This window comes from Strix aluco, chromosome 1, assembly GCF_031877795.1.
Source record: "Strix aluco isolate bStrAlu1 chromosome 1, bStrAlu1.hap1, whole genome shotgun sequence".
Lineage (NCBI taxonomy): Eukaryota > Metazoa > Chordata > Aves > Strigiformes > Strigidae > Strix > Strix aluco.
The window spans coordinates 32,697,118-32,717,388 of NC_133931.1; the positions used below are offsets into that span (position 1 = coordinate 32,697,118).

Here is a 20,271-nt window from a genome sequence, read left to right on the forward strand (position 1 = left end):
ATTGCTGCCATCTGATTTATGGATCTCTTCTACTGTTGTAAAAAAGCAAAAACCTCTTCCATGTTTAGTGTCTGATTTCAGTCTAGCACAAATAATAAGATTACAGAATAAAACAGTTAATTCCATTTAAGAGCAACACTCTATTTAACAAGTTTGGTTTGATGTTGAATGCAAGCTACAAGTTAAGAAAAATGTGGTAGTTCACCTGTGTTCGTGTAGGAAGCTTCCCTTTGGTATCAGCTGCCAATTTCCCTTTATTAGTAATACGTGCTGCTTGTTCCTTACAGAAATTGATGTGTCTGTCAGCTGCATTTTCATTAAATCTCCTCTGGCAATATGGACACTGAATGTAATCTTAAAAACATAAAAACCTAACATTAATAATGCATTTTAAAAAGTAAAGTTTTTTAAAGTCTTTTAAAGACCAGCTCCAGCCCCACCCCCAGAGAAAATTAAGGCCTCTTGAATCTGAAAATCAAATACAGATTGCTGGGGAAAAGAATATTGTCCACATGTAACACAAAAGATGTTTCTTGTTTGATGGATATAAATGAGAAGAGTGGTTGAGGATCATAAATAACCTAAGCAAAACAAGAAACACTTTGAGAGATGCTATTCAGCAGAGAAGGTGACCAAAGAGGCATATCGACATGGCAGGGATATCAGTTGGAAGGAAATGGAGAAAAGAGGCCAAAAAAAAAAAAAAAAAAAAAAAAAAAATCACAAACACAGTTCAATTTGTTCAAGATATGAAAATGCATTAAAACCTTTCCCATACAAACAGCAAAAGACAACAAAAATCTCTTTTCTCTGGCAATTTTGAAAGGACTGAGAAAAACTAACTGCAATACTGGAGATGATCATTAAAAAAAAAAATTAGAAATTTAAGAAAAAGAATCTGAGGAAATCCAGCCAAAAATAGGATATATCTATGAAGACATGCAAAACAGAGTAATTGGTGGCTGTATTATTTTTCAAGATTTATTTAGTCACATTACAAACAGTACTACTTGTAGGAAATATTACTAACATTGGGGAAAAAACAGAAAGGTTATGTAAATATTTAAAATACTAAAAGATCCCTCATCTGTATGCTGGAAATATACCCCTTAAAATACACTGCCCTTGGAAAGTAAAATGTTTGGACTGCAGTTTCAGATAGACATTTTAGTGTCTAGAGATACAGATGCTGAATTCCCCATATTACAGTATTCAAAACCATATAAACATCAACTTCAGAAGAGCTGGACACTGGCAAAGCAAGTTAAATTAGTATGTTCCTAGGTGATTTTAGAAATATATCAAAGAAAACGAGATATTCAACAGTCACAGCCTCCAAGATTAGTTAGATATCATACAATCCAAAATAAGATTTGGATTACAAATTACTACTCCAAATGCAGCAGATCTGGCTTAAATATTATCTCTTTAAATTAATAAACAATTTTGAGTGAGTCAAATGATGTAGTGGCCACCAAACTATGAACTGTAACCCAAAGTGAGCAAAGGACACAGAAAGAACACAGGAATCCTTCAGAGAAATGACACCATGGGAATCTCCTGTGATAACAACAATGATTTATTTATTTTACATAAACTCCACTACTGTCAGAATACTCAAACATAAACTATACCTTCAGAGACAGAAATTCAGAAGCAGAACAACTGTAATATCTTCGTAGTCAAACCAAGACAGGCCCAAAGTTAAAAAAACCCACAGAGGTTAAAAAAAGCAAAACAGATGAATAAAGCAGCTATGGAAACCCCTAGATAATAAGAAGAGACATTTCTAGCTAGTGTACAGTGCCATTCTCACAAAAGATTTTCAAAGCCCACTAAAGTAAATGGATCAGTCTGTAGAGGATTAATGCATACTCTTTTAGAATCAGGGATTGTATCTTCATTCTTTTGTAAAATGCTTAGCACCAGTCAGCCACCTGGCTATCTGGAAGTACTGTTCATACTGTCCAGAAGCACTCTTAGGATTCAATGTAAGCTTCATAAAATACAAACTAATCAAAATAAGAGGGCAGTACACATATGCAGTCAAGTTCAATGCAAATGGGGTGACTTAAGGTCCTTCTTAGTATCATGAGGCTATTCCACACTTCTTCTAGGGAAAAGGTGGAACAGGAGATCAAAGAACCAGCAATACTGCTTCTTTGCAAACTCAACGCATGCAATTAAGTAGGAACTAATAACACAGAACTCTTTACTTCTAAAGGAGAAAGACTAGCAGCTAGTTAGAGACAGGCATGCCAAAGACAGAGCTGAGTAGGAGAACATGAATACACTCCATGATACCATGCACAGTTATCCCTCTCTCCTACATGTAAAGTGGAAAAGGAGTGACAGTAGCTGCCGCTGCTCTACTTTCGTTATATTTGTGAGAAGAGAATCCACTGATCAGTTCATGCGTCTCCTCTTCATTCCTCGTTCCCTATTCCTAAGTCTTACCCACAGCAGCAGGATGAAGCCAGGAGACTAAGCCAGTAAGACTCAGATTGGAAAAAGTGAAAAATGGAAGGAAAAGAAATGGAGGCACAATATCTTTTCCCTTTACATCCTATCTGTTTTTAAGTGGGCTGAATAGAGTTACTTCCTTCACTTCAAATTCATCTGCGTTCTCTGGAATGAAGGGAGCGCCATTTTAGAAACTTTTCCAATCTAGATTTAGTTCTGGGCACTTCTGCTTGTAATTCAGAACCTATACAACTAGATTATTAAAGATCCTTTCCATGATCAAGCCTTATGTTTCTTATCCACAGCATTAGCTACTGGTTTTATCTTATTTTAAAATGCATATGGCATTTCAAGATAGTGTGTACTGAATGCTGAATAATACAACTTCACTTCTTACTATGAATGCACCATTACAATCCTAATACTGTACTAACACTTTTCCTGTAGAGAAACAAGGTATGGAACACTCACATCCTTACTTGACCACAGGCAGGCAGAAGTAAACAAATGCTTTTTTCCATTTTTCCCAATCTTTCTGAAAATAACCATTGAGCTGATCAAATGGTATAGCTCTTAAGACAAGAGGAAGAAATATATTCTCCAACCTATTATCACATCACAGAATTTAACTGAAAAGCATATTTCCTTCTCACTCACATCAGACTGCTTCAATGCTTTAGCCAGCCTCAGTTCTGAAGGCACCCAAGGATTGTCACTCCTTTATTAACAGAAATCCCACAGATCTCACACACCCAAAACACAAGTACACCCACCACATGAGGAAGGATCACATGCACACTACAGCATACACTGCGTGCATGGAACTAAATGTGAATTCAGTAAGAAATGGGAGAGAACACATTTGAAGAACACAGCTGATGTGCATTCCTACAATGTTAATAGGTTGTGGATGTCCAGCATCAGCAGCCAATTAAAAAGGTGGTCCACTCTTTCTGAGCAGTTCCACTGTTATGGACAGAAACAAGGTGTTGAAACAATTTTTCCAGCCTCTGGTTTATAAGATGGTAGCAAGCTGCAAGCTGGCCACAACTACCTTTCAATGCATTAAAAACAAAGTCATGGGCTTTGAAAGCTACACAGGATGCCAGCCAGCCCGCCCCACTGTCACAAACCAGCATCTGCATAGGGATAATCAGGTAGTCATCTTCAAGAACTTGTGAATACTGTATTCCAATAAATTCCTTTCCAATTCAATTTTTTAAAAATTAGGTTAAAAAAAAAAATTCTAAAGAACTCAATTGTTTTACATACCAGGGTCATATGATGGCGGAGGTGGTGGAGGGAGTTTTCCACCATCTTTAAGATTAAGTCCTTTGGCTGCTCGTATAGTTGCTATAAATTCCTCATGCTTTCGTCTCCAGTTGGAAGGTTTTTTGGGTGGTTCTGGCTAAGAAGCCAAAAAAGAAAGAGCTTTATACGTTTGAAGCTCTTGCTTCAAGCTAAGTATGTGCCTCATTTTAGTATACAATATTATAGTTAGTTTTCTTCCAAATCCTAGTTGATCTAATTATCACAAATTGCCAGCAGAAATAAGCCTTATTATGATGCATATATGGTTTGCCTAAAATGTTCATATGCAGAGTAAATTGTAACATACCCGTGGCTTAAGAGGTTTTACTGTGGGAATGTCAGTTCCTTCTGCTCTCTGTCGGCTGGAATCAAATGTCTTCCTTTTCTTGGAAGAAGTTTTTTGGCAAATGGGTCCATGCTTTTTCTACAAGCAGAAAAAAACCCAAAAGGTGAATATAGAACTTATTTTTGAAAACATAAGTTATCAACATATTATTTCTCTCTTCCTCGATAGGTCAATCGGCGAACAAGGCCCAACTCTTGATGAATAATATCAGACTGTTCTCACTTAAACATTTATGCCAGCCATTACTTTTAAAATGAACTACAGGAATTCACGAATGCATATACAGTCACAAAAACTTAGGAGATGAAGAAAAATAGGAGGCATCTGTATTTGCTCCTTGCAAATAAAAAATTGATGGAGGTAGGCAGCATTTGCATTAAGTGGCAAGACAAATCAGAGGTGTCTTAAATGCCTATTCATATTTAAGGGCAGACCAATTTCTATTAAGACTGAAGAACACAGTATTTTAAAAATGGTTAACAAAACACTTCATTTACTATCTGAGACTGCATAATGCTAGGGCTTATATCTGCAGAGGTAAGGAACGATTCTGTGACCCTAGAGAAGATGCTTTTAGAAGCATGTGTTTTCAGAAAGTGATGGGATGCTAAAATAAAATTAACCTCCTTCTAAATAGCTTCAGAACTGGGATAACTGAAATTGATAATTATTTGAGAAAAAAAAACAACACAAAAACCCCACCAAAACCAAGCATCTAGGTCTACTTTATTTAGCTATAGTGACCATTGCTTAATTCTCATATCAGCTTATCAGATCTAAAAGCCAACAGTGCTCATGCCACTTACCAGTGCTGCGGGAAAGAAAGTCCTTCCACAAATCCTACATGGCAACAGATCTCCAGTTTGCACTGTAACCTCACCTTAAAAAAAACCACAACATACTTCTATAAGAAAATTTGTTTAAATTTGTGATAAAAATATAACTCCATATTCTTAGCAAAATTAACAGTTGTTATTGTAAAAGTATACATTCTTTGAACTGTGAAGACTGTGCAGAACAGAAAGGAAAAGAAGATACATGAGTCCTTATGTACTTTTGGAAGTAGTCAGACCCTATAACATGTTGCCATCAATTCTGATAACTTCACAGTATGAAACTCTGCACCTTTAAAAGGATGCCTGTATGTCAACATGCAAATGACAGATTCACTGTAAGTCAAAATGATAGCCCAAACACATGCCAAGAATTGGTATTTAGTGGGTATTTCTGTGTCTTTGGAAAAGAATCACCTGTTAAAGTATCAAATATAAGTCACATCCCATCACTTATTTTTCTCTACTAAGCTAAAGTATTTCACTTTCTCTTGCAAAGAAAAAAATCTTTAATGCTATTTTTACTATGTATTTTATTCAGATTATTAATTGCGGTTTACAAAAGCATTTCTGATGTTGCTATTCAAGCATTGTTAACAAAAATAGAAGTGGTATATTTGACATACAACACATTCACAGAATCAGACAGAAGACCAACAAATCAAGGTATCCAAGCCTATGCAATCAAATATATTCATACAGGATGCATTATGCAATGGAGTCACAGCAGAGATGAAAAACTCCAGGTTTCCCAATAACAGGCATCTATTATATTCAGTGCTGTACCAGAGGGATACAGGAATATTTTTATATCATGTATACATCAAGAAAGAGGTAGTAAGTTTGAGAGTCAATAGTTGCTTTCTCTGTACTCAGTCTGACTATTGCAAACGATACAGCTCCCTCTATTTATACAAAGTTAAAACAAAACCACTTTGAATTGACTTGTATTTCAGACAAACCAATGGCTTAAACTACTGAAGTTATGAACACAGCAACGTTCAACGATCTGATCAGTTTTTGTTCCCAGTTCCCCAGTGGAAAACCATTTTCCATCTAAACATACGTACTTGTAAGTTAACTGTAGGACCAGTCCTAAAGAAAATATGTAATTTAACAAAATGTTTCACGGCAAACAAATGTAGATTCAGGCCGCATGGTTCCCACTGAAAACCTTTTTTTCCAAATGAAAGATTAAAATTGAGTGAGATTTCTAGTACCCATATGTAGCTATTAGGTCTATTTCTGCCTTTTTCAATTACTTAAATGAAATTCATCATCAGTATTTAACTATGCATAACGTATTAATTGTATGAACATATTACAGAGCACAATCCATTTTAAAAAAAATCACAAATCATATGACAAGTGTTCTGCAGTTTAAAACATCTATGCTCATATCTTTAATTAATTTATATACCTTTGCCATGTAGACATGAATAGACCCTTGGTTACAGCATAGCAAGACTATACTGACAGTGAGTTTTACAACTGAAGCCATAATCAACCTTCCTTTTGTGTCATCTAAATGTATGTGTTTAGGTGTACAAAAGTAAGGGGAAGTAGGAAAGATAGAAACATGCAGATAAATCTTGTCTTCCTTCTCGCATCTGAATTATACTTGCATATTATCAACATTTGCTAGGAACTTATTGTTAATTGTATTTTTTCTATCTCCATTTTAAACAATCATGTCTGAAAACTTTTCCATAGGCCTGTTTTCTTAAATGCACAAGCCTGAGCATAATGTTGTGCTGGTTTTGGCTGGGATAGAGCTAATTTTCTTCACAGTAGCTAGTACGGGGCTATGTTTTAAATTTGTGCTGAAAACAGCGTTGATAACACAGGGATGTTTTTGTTACTGCTGAGTAGTGCTTATACAGAGCCAAGGCCTTTTCTGCTTCTCACACCACCCCACCAATGAGTAGGCTGGGGGTGCACAAGAAGTTGGGAGGGGACACAGCTAACCCCAACTGACCAAAGGTATAGTCCATATCATATGACATCATGCTCAGCAGTAAGAGCTGGGGGAAGAAGGAGTAAAGGGGAGTGATGTCTGGAGTTACGACATTTTGTCTTCCCAAGTAACTGTTACGTGTGATGGAGCCCTGCTTTCCTGGAGATGGCTGAACACCTGCCTGCCCATGGGAAGTGGTGAATGAATTCCTGGTTTTGCATTGCTTGCATGCATGGATTTTCCTTTACTTATTAAACCGTCTTTATCTCAACCCACAAGTTTTCTCACTTTTGCTCCTCTGAATCTCTCCCTCATCCCACTGGGAAGGTCTGAGCAAGCAGCTGTGTGGTGCTTAGTTACTGGCTGGAGTTAAACCATGGCAAATGATAATCACAAGTAATAACACGCACACTGGTCACACATAGCTTAGATGGCTGGAACCTGCCCTCACCATTTTCCTCAAGGATAAGCAGCATGGTTGTAAGCTTTTCTCAATTTTCCCCACTCAAAAATGCAAGGTATGCAGAGTTTGTTTGTTTCATTATTTCATTCTTCAGTGTTCTCAGCACTCATAATAATGCTAACAGACGCCACTGCAAACTCACTTCTGCTAAAGAGTTCAATTTCTTTTTATCACATTACCTAATACAACCCTCAGCTTTGCAGGAACAAACAAGAGGGGCATTTCATGGAAACACATAGTGACACTGTGTCTTTAAGAAATAAGCTGAAATAAATCAGAATTAGTGATCTTGAAATCAAGTGTATAGTCTAAGAAATTGACCAAGAGAAAAATTCTTCCAAATATCTGCCATAGTAAAAGAAGAAAAGCTACAGTTTCCACCATTTTTTCGAGCTTGTGTTTAAATTCACCATTAAAAGAAGTAGATTTGATAAATGCTCACCTGATCGAGCAGTATTTACATACCACATACCAACCAATCCATAACGAATGCCAATTAGCAGTCACTGCAGCTGCAGTTACAGAGCTGGATTTCCTTACAGCATTCCTACCCTCCCTTGCTGATGGCAGGTACTCAATCACAATTGCCAAGAGCTATTTCTACTGCCAACGCCTCCTCCCCCATAATACAAATCACTGACCCAAAACACAACAGGAAGTTATTTTAAAAAATGAAAGTTCCTTAAGTTTTGTTGAAAATGGGAAGCCTACAGTCCTTTAGATTTGCACACTTACCCCTTCAATTTCTTAATCATTTCTCTGTGATTTTCCTCACCTTTAAAAGTAAAAAAAAACCCCACCACCACAAACAAAAACCCGCAATGAAACAAAACCACAAAACCTTAACATTTCTCTCTAGGAGCCGATGAACCTTCCCTTACAGAAGGGTTAGCAATGTCATCAACATGGATTCTGATAATTTGAAAATAAAACGTGGAAATAAAATTGTGAAACCTGGAAAAGAGATGGGTTTGGGGTTTTTGTTTGTTTTTTTAAAAGGCATTCATGCATGGTATCTAATGCAGTCAGTCATGGACTGACTGAATTTTTTTCCTGAACAAAAGTTAACAGAAATAGTTGTTAAATTGGGATGTATTGGGGGGGAAGAAGGTTAGAAAAAGGGAACACTCAAATCAAGACACAGAAGAAGGATTTGCTTGGCAAATGAGTCTGAGAATAGAAATTAGTAGTTGCGTCATGGCAATTTTCTTCATTCTTCTTTAAATCTAGCAACAATGCAGGGATTACATCATTTTGGTTATACAACCACAGAAGACCCAAGATCCAGTGGCTACACTTCTTTTTCTTTTTACCATCTTTAATACCACTAATCACCAGCCATATACATGCTTCTATTAAACATAAATGAATATAGCTAACTTGGAACTTCTCTAATCTAAACACACTTAGGGAAAAGAGAAATATGTTCAAAATGGTTATGTGAATACCAAAGGAAGAAGTAGTATTTCAGTTGAAGCGATGCCAAAACTTTACACCCTATCCTCCTACTGTCTGCCTGAGACCAGGTCTCAAATGAAAACAGAGTTCAACCTACTAAGATGCTGGGTATCTGAATTAAACAACTAGACTGAAAGTTTTATTAGCACACTACAATAAATCTCATCACTTGTGTTTCTAAATTGTCCTTGTCAGAGCTCCTCCTCCTCCAACTATTCCAGAGTACAGCTACCTTAAAAATTTTTTTTTTCTACCTACATGTAAATTATTGCACACATTCCTTTTGAATACGGTCACAGTCTAGTTACCCATACTTTCTGATCTTGAAGTGGGAGTTTAACTGTAACGTCTGGGTAGACCTTGAAGTCTGACAGCATAGCTGTACAGTCAGTCTCTCAGATGTAGCACAGTGCTTTCAATACTCATAGATGAATTTAGACTTCCTCAAAATCTAGGTTTTCAGGGAACAACTTTTTCTTTCTTTCTTTCATGTTCAAATACAGCAACTGACTTACAGTGGAAAGTGCAACGTGCCAGTTCTCAGATTCATCTTTCTCAATGTATGGAACCATCAATATATACAAGTTCGATCTGACACAGACACAGGCATAATGTTAGCTCTTGCTGTCATGTTACAAATTAAGCAGTTGTGTAAATAGACTCCACGCTTAGAGGGAGCAGAAGTCTTCAGTATTACTGAACAGCTATTAACTGAAGTTTTATTACAGTTTTCTCTTTTGGAAACCTTTGTATACCCAAATATGTGTCTGCACTTAGATATAAAGTGCAGAATGCTTCAAAGGAACAAGACTGCACTTAGGCTTAGTAACAGTATTTTGTCATGTTGTAAAATCCGTCTGACTGCCCTTCAAAACCTTTTATTTACCTGCAGCAGCGACAGTACTAAACGACTTGGGCCAGACAACTATGATAATCAGATCAAGCCTCACTGAATTCAATCTTGCAGAAATGCTCTGGTACGATTTCCAGCCTTGAGACTAGGTACCTATTTGAAACCAGCAAGTACTCTACAACTGTTGAGTGTTATTACTTGAAGAGTGCTTGCCAAATTCTTCCGCAAAATTGTATTTATTGCTTTTAACATCACTCCCCCCTCATCTCCAAAAGCAAGGTATTTTCCACTTAAGAGTTCCATATACTTCAGGTATGAAAAAAATTCCCCACATTAATTCATCAAGCCACAGCATCTAACTCTTTGGGGACTGTCAGTCTCCAACCTATGTTCACTAATCAGTACTGACTGGGCTATATTTTTTAATCAGAATCACAGAATTGTCTAGGTTGGAAAAGACCTTAAAGATCATCCAGTCCAACCATCAACCCAACATTAACAGTTCCCAACTACGCCATATCCCTCAGCGCTGTGTCGACCCTACTCTTAAACACCTCCAGGGATGGGGACTCCACCACCTCCTGGGCAGCCCATTCCAACGCCTAACAACCTGTTCTGTAAAGAAATGTTTCCTAATATCCAGTCTAAACCTTCCCTGGCACAACTTGAGGCCATTACCTCTTGTCCTATCGCTTATTACTTGGTTGAAGAGACTCATCAACACATTAACTAACAATAGTCTGAAAAGACTAATGACAAATACTATAAACAAGAGTTACCTAAAAATGATACTGATGCAGTGACATAGGGAGGGAACACTTCTTTGAACAGCCCAATACAATTTAGAGCGTTAATTTTTAAAGAGCAATTTTAAAGCGCAATAATGAAAAGATGAATTATGTATAAAAGCAGAAAAACTTTTATACACACTAACGGTGTAAGTTTTGCAAGTTATTATTTTGCCAAAAGGAATTTTGAAACATAAATAAAAAGACAAATACACCATACTGCTTCACAACAGGCAGTACTCGCCATACTTGATAACTGATGACGTGCATGGCTTACCACACCAAGCAAATCCCTTCTCGCCTATGCTATTCAGCAGTTTGCCAGAAGAGTTAGAGAAACAAAGAGGAAATCACAGTAAGATCTGCCTCTTAGTATTCAACTGTTCACATACTTTGAAATTTTTATGCAATTAGGTTATTTGCAATTGTATAACAAATAGTGAACCAATCTACTATTATCTATCTATCCCTAATTTTAGAAGAAAGCCTTGTGAATTCTCTGATACTTCTGTATTGACAATGCAGTCTAATCTTGTATAAACCTGTCACTTCTGCTTCCAAAAGATAACAAAAAGCAGCATAACTTCCATTCCTTCAAGCTGAAAAGCTTGAGTAAGACTTTCATAGTACCTCTGTATGTTTTTATATCAGCTCCTCAGCCTGACAATGTAAGTGCATTATATTTGTCAAAATTACTGTTACTGCTCTGAACATGAGTCTGATGATGGTGAGTTTGGTATTACTTCCTTGAAAATAACATCAAGGAAAGTCCAATTGCCTCAAAGTGACAACCTGGAGGAGGATTCTGTGAAGAATTTTTTTTTTTTTTTGTGACTAAGAAATGAATTGCATGCAGTTAAGGGTGGTTGTAATAGCAACACACACACAGCTTGCATCATGGTACACTCCCCTTTTCTGTAACTGTCTGTCCTTCTTTCCTCGTTTCCTCCTATGAAGTGTAACTTTTAATGTGAAAACATGCCAAATTCACACTACACATCCTTAAAAATAACCAACTCTCCTGGACTCCTCTCTAGGGCCATATCTCATGGGATTCTTCCAGACAGATCCCTAAACAAGTCAAAGCCTGTTCTCCTTAAGTCCAAGGTTGAGATACTGCTACTTGCCCAGCTCTCTCTTCATAGGATCCTGAATTCAATCATCCTCTGGTCACTGCAGGTAAGACTGCCCCTGACCTTCACAAGTTTGCAGGTATGACGTTTGCAGGTATGACGTTTGCAGGTATGACGTTTGCAGGTATGACGTTTGCAGGTATGACGTGCCTCCCTTTGTCAGCTCCTCTATCACCTGGGTTAGGAATTTGTCATCAATGCATACCAGAAGCCTTCTAGACTGCTTGTGCCTTGCTGATTTGTCTCTCCAGCAGGTACTGGGTGGTTAAAGTCCCTCATGAGGACCAGGGCCTGTGAATACGAGGCTCCCTCCAAGTATCTGAAGGAGGCCTCATCTTCCTCCTGACCAGGTGGCTTGTAGCAGACACTACAACAACATTTCCCACATTAGTCTGCCTGCTAACCCTGATCCATAAACTCCCAGTTGGCTCCACAGCAAAGCTCCATGCATTCTCACTGCTCTCTCACATAAAGGGCAACTTCCCCCCTTGCCAACCAGCCGGTTCTTCCTGAGGAGCCTGTATTCATCCACTGCAACACTGCAGTCCTACCACCTACACATGATCCCAACAAGATCCTAGCCCTGCAACTGCATGCAGACCTCCAATTCCTCCCATTTGTTCCCATACTGTGAGTCTTAATGTACAGGCACTTAAGAGAGGCACTCAGTTGTAATGATTGTCCAGAAAAATTTATGAGATCTTCCCCTGTAACACATATGGAAACACAACAAAACTAAAGGCAAATATGCAGCATATTTGATCGATCTGACTTCCAGATACATTATCTGGTCTTTTATTAAAGAGTTTTAAGATCAACTGAAGCCACTAGAAAGCATGTGGCCTGCAAAATCTATGGCCATGTTACACAACTCTGCTTTGACATCATAAACTCACTGTTCTCCTGTACTAGGCTACAAGCACCATGACGACTGTAAGCAGGCAGTCAAGCAAAGACTGGTCTTCTCACACTAGCCTTAAACCAAGACTGCTTTGCACCAGTGACACCCAAAGCAATTCTGGACTTACATACTCTACTACATAAACGTAACTGGACAGAGCAATCCCAATGTAAGTCTGTTTGCTTATCAGAATATTACTTCGTTAACAATAAAATAATGTGTTAAAAACAATTTTGATAATAAACTTCATTTATAATATATTGATTCCCAATTTGCTCCCTCCCTGGAATTTCTTTTAAAAGTAAGCCCACTCCTCACCACCTCCAGTCAACTGTTTAACATACTGCTAGAACTAGATTTTACTGAAATGCAACAACTGCTTTTGATAATAACCAAATCACGTGTGTGTGTGCAGGTAAAACACATTCATCCTCCCACTATGTTCAACCAACTGAGCTCAGTCACTAGACCAATCTAGTTTCTGCAATTTAAGTTAAAAATGCAAAAGTAAAATCCATTAGTTCTAAGATGCTGAAGAGACTAATCTGAAACACTCAAATTTCTATCTACACATATTACTTCCTTTCCTTTAAAGGTGAAACATTCTGAGAGCGCACTTCCCCTAACATATCAGCCTAAACTTAGCTTTCAAAATTTTTCCTTAAGTAAAACATTTACTTTCAATTTTGTCCCCAAAACATAAACATTAATAAAAAATTAAAAACATAACTGCCTTAGAAAAAGTAAATACATTGACCACAATTATACAGTGTATTAAAGGTCAAAATTAGATCACTTAATGGAGGTGCAAGTACGACTAGCGAAACATAGCAGTTCAATGCCAAGTCATACTTATCATTGTGTTTTAACAGCTGCCAGAGACAACTTCTTAAAAAGAATATAGATGAATAGTAGTTTTGCATCTCAATCTTTAATAGCTTCCAACTTGCTGATTTAAGAACAGTACCATAAAATTAATTCTTCCTTCTGCTGGACAGGTAAGATACCTAAAAAAATGTAAAAAAATCAAAACCATACAAAAAACCTGAAGTGTTGCAAAAAGGCAGGAGCCTCTTTCAAAAGGAGCTTAAGAAAATGGCTGCCAAGGTAAGGAAGCTACTGCTTATGCATCCAGTGAGGCAAGACAAAGACAAACACTAAAGGAAGACTCACATTAATATCATTTTTTGTTTTCAAAACAGAAATAATTTTCTACACTATTAGGGAAAAAAAAATAAGATGGCATCAGCTTATTCCAAAATTCTGTCAAAGCAAGCATAAGCACTTGCTTTCAACAGTCATGTTACTAATATAAACCCCTAAACTAGAATGCTTGCACTGTTTGGGGTGGAGTGGGGTGTCTCAGACATTACCAGTGCCAGTGAAGGGTCCAGGGACCAATGTTACTACAGGACGGATCTCAGCTCTCAGCAGCGGATGCTATACAACAAGCCCTATGAGACCTGGAGGGCACACCCACACTGCTGAGTCTAAATGCTTAATCACAGTAGTCCCTACTTGGCATCTGCAAGGGAAAGCTCTGGGTTTGAGCCTGCAGGCTATTTCCTGAGCAAGCAGACACCCATCCCCTTCCAACCACAACCAGCGTTCCCCGGCTGCTAGAGCACAGGCTGAAGGGGAACGCTGGGGCTGGGTAAGCGCTGCCGTTACCTACCACAGAGAGCTGGGCTTTTGCCCTCGGCACAGCTGCCCCTCTGCCCTTTACTCCTTAGGCAGCAGCAGTCCTGACCCGCCGGGCTGGGCTGCGAACAAGTGTGGGAAGCAGCATTCAGTCGGCTCAAGCAGCTGTTGCCGGCATCCTCCCAGAAAAAACAACAGACTGGAGAGAAGCCGATCAAATGCCACCATTGGACTGCTCCGGCTTAAATGAAGTCAGGAATTCAGTGCTTGGATCCCCTCCTCCATCTCCTTCAAGCAAAACTGAGAGCAAAAAACAAGCCAATGTGACAGCTTTTTTCTTTTTCTCCACTGAAACCAACTACTTGTTAATCCATCAAAAATGGTCCTGAGATTCAGCACATAGTGGACTACTCGGGAATGGATTTTTAAACTCACCTTAGAGATCACTATATTTTCAGGCACAGTCAGTCTATTGTTCCAAGTATTTTCACCAGTAAATTAAATGAAAATTGAAAAACAGCCAAACAGCACACAGACTGGAAAGTAACAAATGCTGAACTAGTGATGACCAGATTTAATATCAAATTTGTCACTTGCAATGACAAGTGTGCACTGATTCCTTCTAAAAAACTTTGATTTTATAAATTTTACTTTCAGTATCAGTCTAGTAATATAACAATACTGATATACAAATAAAGCAACAGACAAAAAAATCAACAAAAGTAAATTTTAGAAGAAACTTTTAAGTCACACAGAAACCTAATTTGACATTTCATTGAACATTTAAACTTGCACATAGTGAGAAAATGAAACTGCAACACTGGAAATATTATTTAGCTTTTTAAATGTCACTAATGCAGCTCTACAAGCCAACTAATACTCATTCAACTCTTCACATTATGGAAAGAATCACTATAATAAACTGGGTAGAGTTCTTTCTCATTAAAAGCACGCTTAAATAAACAGAAATAAACCAGATCTTTCATCTGTAATGACGAGTTTCAGAAAAGCAAAGCACCAGCTTCTGAGGGCGTAAAGTCCTGAGCCTGAGGGGGTCTTCCAGTCATAAAAAGAGACCTGCAGACACCTGCCAAAAGAGAACGTCCTGCCCTCTACCATAATCACGTCCCTCATTCACACAACTGCCAGGACCTGCTGTACAAATCAGCTCTGGGAATTGATTTTGCTAAGCACTAATAGAGAGAGGGAGCAGGCTGAGCCAGATTTCAGAGGCAGCCCATGGATATGACTGTGCAACTGTGGTTCTAAACACAAGTTTAACCTGAAATGGCAACCAGCAATGTTCTTACGAGTTGCCAGTGGAGCAATGACTGGAAAAAAGAATAACACCCAATGAAAGAATTTATTATTAGTTTTTCCTACATTTTTCCTGTCTTGGGGACACCCTTCTACTGAAACTTCATCTGAGCCTAACCTAATGTGCACCAAGAGAGACAGCTTAAACTGAAAGACTGTAAATAAAAGCAAAACCACTTGCTTCAGATGTTTTGAAGCAAATAAAAAAGGTATTTAATGTAGTGGCAATTTGTTTAGCGAAAGAACAACATAGCACAAAGTGACCCACAAAAATGCAGAATCCTGTATTCTCCAGTTTGGACAACTTTAGCATTCAAGGATGCTCGATAACAATGTGGGATATGAGTGTTCACAATGCAAGGACATCTGAAGTTTTAGAAACAGATTATAACCTGTGTCATTCTCAAATTAATCTTGTGTGTTCAGAAGGAGTATTTCACATCATAGAAAAATGCTTTGATAAGCTCTAACTTTTGAAAGTACTTTCAAGAAATGGTTCACACAATAAACGTGAGGTTTTACTATGATTTAGCAATCTATCCTCCCATCACTCCCAATGCCTACTGAAATGCAAACAAAACGTAAACCATTTCCAGTAAAGTAAGAAGTTGGACAAATCCTACTGCAAGAATGACATGGTTTTTCATGCTTCTGCTGTCATCTGTAGATCTGCTTTCTTCCCACCCTCTGTTATGAAGGTGCTAGAGCTTACAGAACACAGCTGGCATAGCTGGCCTTGCCAAGCTAGGTCACAGCCAAATCAATTGATGGATGGGCTGCAGATGACATTCAGTCCCAACTGCAGTCAAATACATTGTTGACTCAAAATTAAAGCAAGCTTTCCCCTTCTGGACAGGCAACATACGATTGCCACAGGACTATCATGAGAGTCGGAGTGCCTAATAAAGCATTGTTTGATAAACGCTGGATACCACCTTTCAAGTTTAAAAGGCATTAATAGTCAGCAAAGCATAAAGAGTAAATCAAATAAAAGAGAACCTCTTGGGATTTTAATGCCAAATTACATTGTCCACATTTATAGTCTTGATGAAGTCACTAGGCCTAAGACTAGAGTCTGATGACTGTAAAATCTACTAAAGACAGAAGACAGGTATTCAGTGAGAACTACCTCCCTTCTCCAACTGTGTTAGAAAGGATAAAGAACAAAGGCTATTTTGTACTCACCCCTATTTAAGCACTCAGTTACCTCTAGTGAAGCATGGAAGACTTAATGACTGTTTTGTGATAGTTACTCAGAACAGGTCTGTATTTTTTCTTAAGTAGTATGGCTAAAGCAGCTTGCAAAACACAGTAATGACAGGCCTACAAAATACTCAGATAGCGATCTGTAACTTCATAAATTCCAAGCCAATACCGATGTTATGATGGATACTCTGGAGGGCGAGGATATCTTCATTAACACAACTGGCACAGAATAAAGTTGCAAATTCTCTGTCAGCAAAAATAGACCTCATCTTCACCGCACTGAACACTTCCATAGCATTATAAGCGTATCCTAACACCCACTTCAGCCATCTGTTTGCTGAAAAAGGATGCCTGGCAAAGACGCCCGCACGGCTCGGTGCCGTACCCACCGCAGCGCACCCGCTGCCTGCGGCGCATCGCCGAGCCGGCTCACCGCGACCCCAGCCCGGCCGCGCAGCAAGGGAGGGGCCGGCGGGGAACGGCCACAGCCCCGCGGCTCGGCCGCCAGCGCCCAGCAGCGCCCCAGACAAAGCGCTGCGCGGCCGGCCCTGCCCGCTCCGCGCCCCCCAGCCCGCCCGGCTCCGCGCAGGGGCCCGCCGCCTCCCGCCTTTGTTCGCCGCCCCAAAAGCGCGCTGCTCCGCTTCTGCGGCACTCCCGGCCGCCTCAGCCCCCTCCCCCGCCCCAGCACTCCCGGCCGGAGCGAGGCGAGCCCGCCGCGCCGCCTCAGGGGGCTCCGGCAACGGGGAAGGCGGCGCCCGGGCCGCAGCTCCCGCCGCCGCCCCAGCACGCCCCACTACGGCACGAAGACTCGGCGCAGCGCGGCCCAGCCCGCCCCAGGCGCCCGCCGGCTGCCCCCGGCGAACGGAGGGGACCCCCGCCGCCGCCCCTCACCTTCCAGTCCCTCCATGGCGCACCCCGGCCGCCACTGGCCCCGCCGCTGCTGTGGCAACGCCGCCACCTCCCGGCCCGCTAACAACCGCCGCTCCCATTGGCCGGGCGGCGCGGGCGGGCGGGCCCGGGCGGCCTCCCGCGGCCGCGGGGCGGGCGGGCCGGCCCCTCTCCGCGGGCACTGCACCCCTCCGCCGCGGGCACTGCCCCCGCCCCGGCACTGCCCCCCCTGCGAGCACTGTCCCCTCCGGCAGCCGCCCGTGGCGGGGAGCCCCGGCCCCGCTCCGCCCGTCGGCTGCGCCCCTCCTGGGCGGTCTCCCCGAGGGCTGAGCATCTTCCTGCCAAAGCCAGTCGCAGCCCGGCTCTCTGGTACAGCCTGACATATCGGAAGGGCCGTAACGGGGAGGTTGGCTGCGAGCGGGATGTTTTTCTTCCAAGAGCAGCACTTGTCTCTGAAGAAGGCCGACGTGCAACGTGGGGAAGAAATAACCGTGCGGTTAAGAAAGCAACAGAGCCGTTAGTCCCGGGGCGGACACGGGGAGACGCTGAGATGGCGCCAGGGGCCCCCGCCCTCGGCAGCAGTGAGCCGAGCAGAGGGGTGCTGGGGGGCAGCACAGCGTGACCTGTCATGGGTGGGTGACCCCTTGTGCTTGCGGGAAAACTACAGACAGTCACGGGAAAAACACAAAAAATGGTTTTCAGGTTCGTGTCCTGAAAATAATTGCGGACAATGGATTCCTCCCCCTCTTTAACTCCTGTTCTTTTTTAACTGAAAGAGATGCTAATATAAAAGTAGTATCTGGGGGTATCTCCTGCTTACAGGATTTGAGTAATGGATGGTTTTGGAAAATAGTACTATTAAATTGCTGTTGACTAATTAATATGAATAATGCTTGATACAGATTGAAATTCTTCTGTTCCTTTTACAAGAGCTTTTCCACATTTTTAGCAACAAAAGCACTTCAAGATTTTTTTCTTCAAGACATTATTTTAAAATTAATTCTTAAGATCTTTTATTTGTCTTTCTTGTAGCAATATGCCATGAGCAACTATTAATGTTTTTCTGTATAAGCTACAACAAATTTTACAGAAACTACTACTGTGTTTACAGGCACATGCAAATAATTTCTCTTCTTGAGACAAGTTGGTTGATACAGATTTGCTTGTCCATAGAATCACAGTTATTGTCCCAACCATGCTACATCTGGGAATGCAACTCAAAGAAAGCAAGACAAATACATAAAATCTAAATTATATTGGAGATTATGATCATGTCTTCTCTGCATCTCCTTAGCACAGGACAAATAGATCCAGATGCTGCATGCCAAACAGCCAACATGTAAACCATGATTAATATATGATTAAAATCATCCTTTGAGACCAAAAACTTGAATATATATGGTAATTCTAGCTGCAATTTTTCTAGGTGAGAACCATACTAAAAATACATTTCAGGTTTGCCTTTGATCTATAGAGCTTATGCTTTTAAAATTACAGGCCATGCCAGAAGGAACTAGTTTGCCACCATGTTGCAGAGTCCTAAACTTTGCAAATTATTCATTAAATCTTACATAAAACTTAAACGACCCTCTAGCTAGCACGCATTTGCTGTTTAACTAACCATTAGGGTAGCGTATCAGAAGTGCACTGCCTTGCATGGTATTTCTGTACTTGGACTGCAAACTCAGAGGCCCAGGATAACTTCATCCTTCAGCAGGCAAATCCTTTATAACAAAAACATAAACATCATTTTTATCTTGTGTTCTCAATTTAGTGAAGGGTTTCATATTAGAGGAGCATTTTGCTTGGTTTGGTTTGTTGTTTCTCTTTGAAATTTGTGCTTATTTTTGTTAAAAACTGGGGCAGGAGGTAACTTCAGCTCACCTGTCTCTAAGTGTCTACAACATGATGCTCACGTCTGAGCTACCTGTCAAGTTTCCCAATATAGCCTATAGAGATTTGTCTCTCTAGTTAATGTAGCCTACAGGATGGAGGGTGCAATCTGCCTGGCCAAATGTAGCGCCTGTTTCAGGATGAGAGACAAGTAAATAGTCAACACCCACGTTAGAGTAGTCAAATCCTACTCTAGATTTCTTCAGGCTGAACCCTCTACTAAAAAACAGACCTAATGCTTAGTTTTTCTCTGCAAAGGCACCATTTTTCATCATTCCATTACTCATCTAAGAAGTGAAAGAAATAAGAGCTGGCTTATAAAATGATGGGGCAAGTGGCCATTCTGCTGCAAAGCAAAAAGTTTCTCCTGGCTTTTGTTGCATAACTATGCAAATGGACAGCATACCTTAAAAGACTCCTGATGCTGGAAAGTAACTGTCTTTTAACTGTGGAACAGGAAACTAGTCCTCTATTATCATAGACACTGTACTACATGAATGCCTTCATAAATTTACCTTAGCTCCACACTGAAAAAAAACCCCAAACCTGTGTTATTCTGCTGTAGACCTACTACTCCAAATGCAAGTCTGTTCTGCAATGACATTCATGTAACATTTAGGATTTTTTTTTTCCAAATTCTATGCAAAATTTATTAATTACTAGTTTGCACCATGTATGCTTGTGCCAATGTTGATTTCTGGCTTAAATATTTGGCTTATTGTTTAATTCTTTGATGTATTTATAGGCAATTAGCATGCATTCTGTTTCAGTATTTGGCTTGTTAGCCTAAACAAAATAGAGGTCTTCTGAACTGTCCTCA

At 40.1% G+C, this 20,271-nt stretch overlaps 1 protein-coding gene across 4 annotated transcripts in view; it reads right to left on the reverse strand.

The window, feature by feature from the left end:
• The window catches only part of ZC2HC1A (zinc finger C2HC-type containing 1A), a 35,410-nt gene extending 17,783 nt beyond the window's left edge, over positions 1–17,627 (reverse strand). For 2 of the 4 annotated variants that reach the window (XM_074817058.1, XM_074817061.1), the window contains exons 1-5: positions 17,562–17,625; positions 4,927–5,000; positions 4,082–4,198; positions 3,736–3,871; positions 206–354 (exon numbers count right to left, since the gene is read on the reverse strand). In XM_074817058.1, coding sequence (XP_074673159.1) covers positions 206–354; positions 3,736–3,871; positions 4,082–4,198; positions 4,927–5,000; positions 17,562–17,577 — 492 coding nt within the window. In that variant the 5' untranslated portion in view covers positions 17,578–17,625. Of the gene's footprint in view, positions 1–205; positions 355–3,735; positions 3,872–4,081; positions 4,199–4,926; positions 5,001–17,561 lie in introns of all 4 variants that reach the window. The other 2 variants (XM_074817056.1, XM_074817057.1) reach the window with 2 other exon arrangements.
• Positions 17,628–20,271: the final 2,644 nt, after the last annotated feature.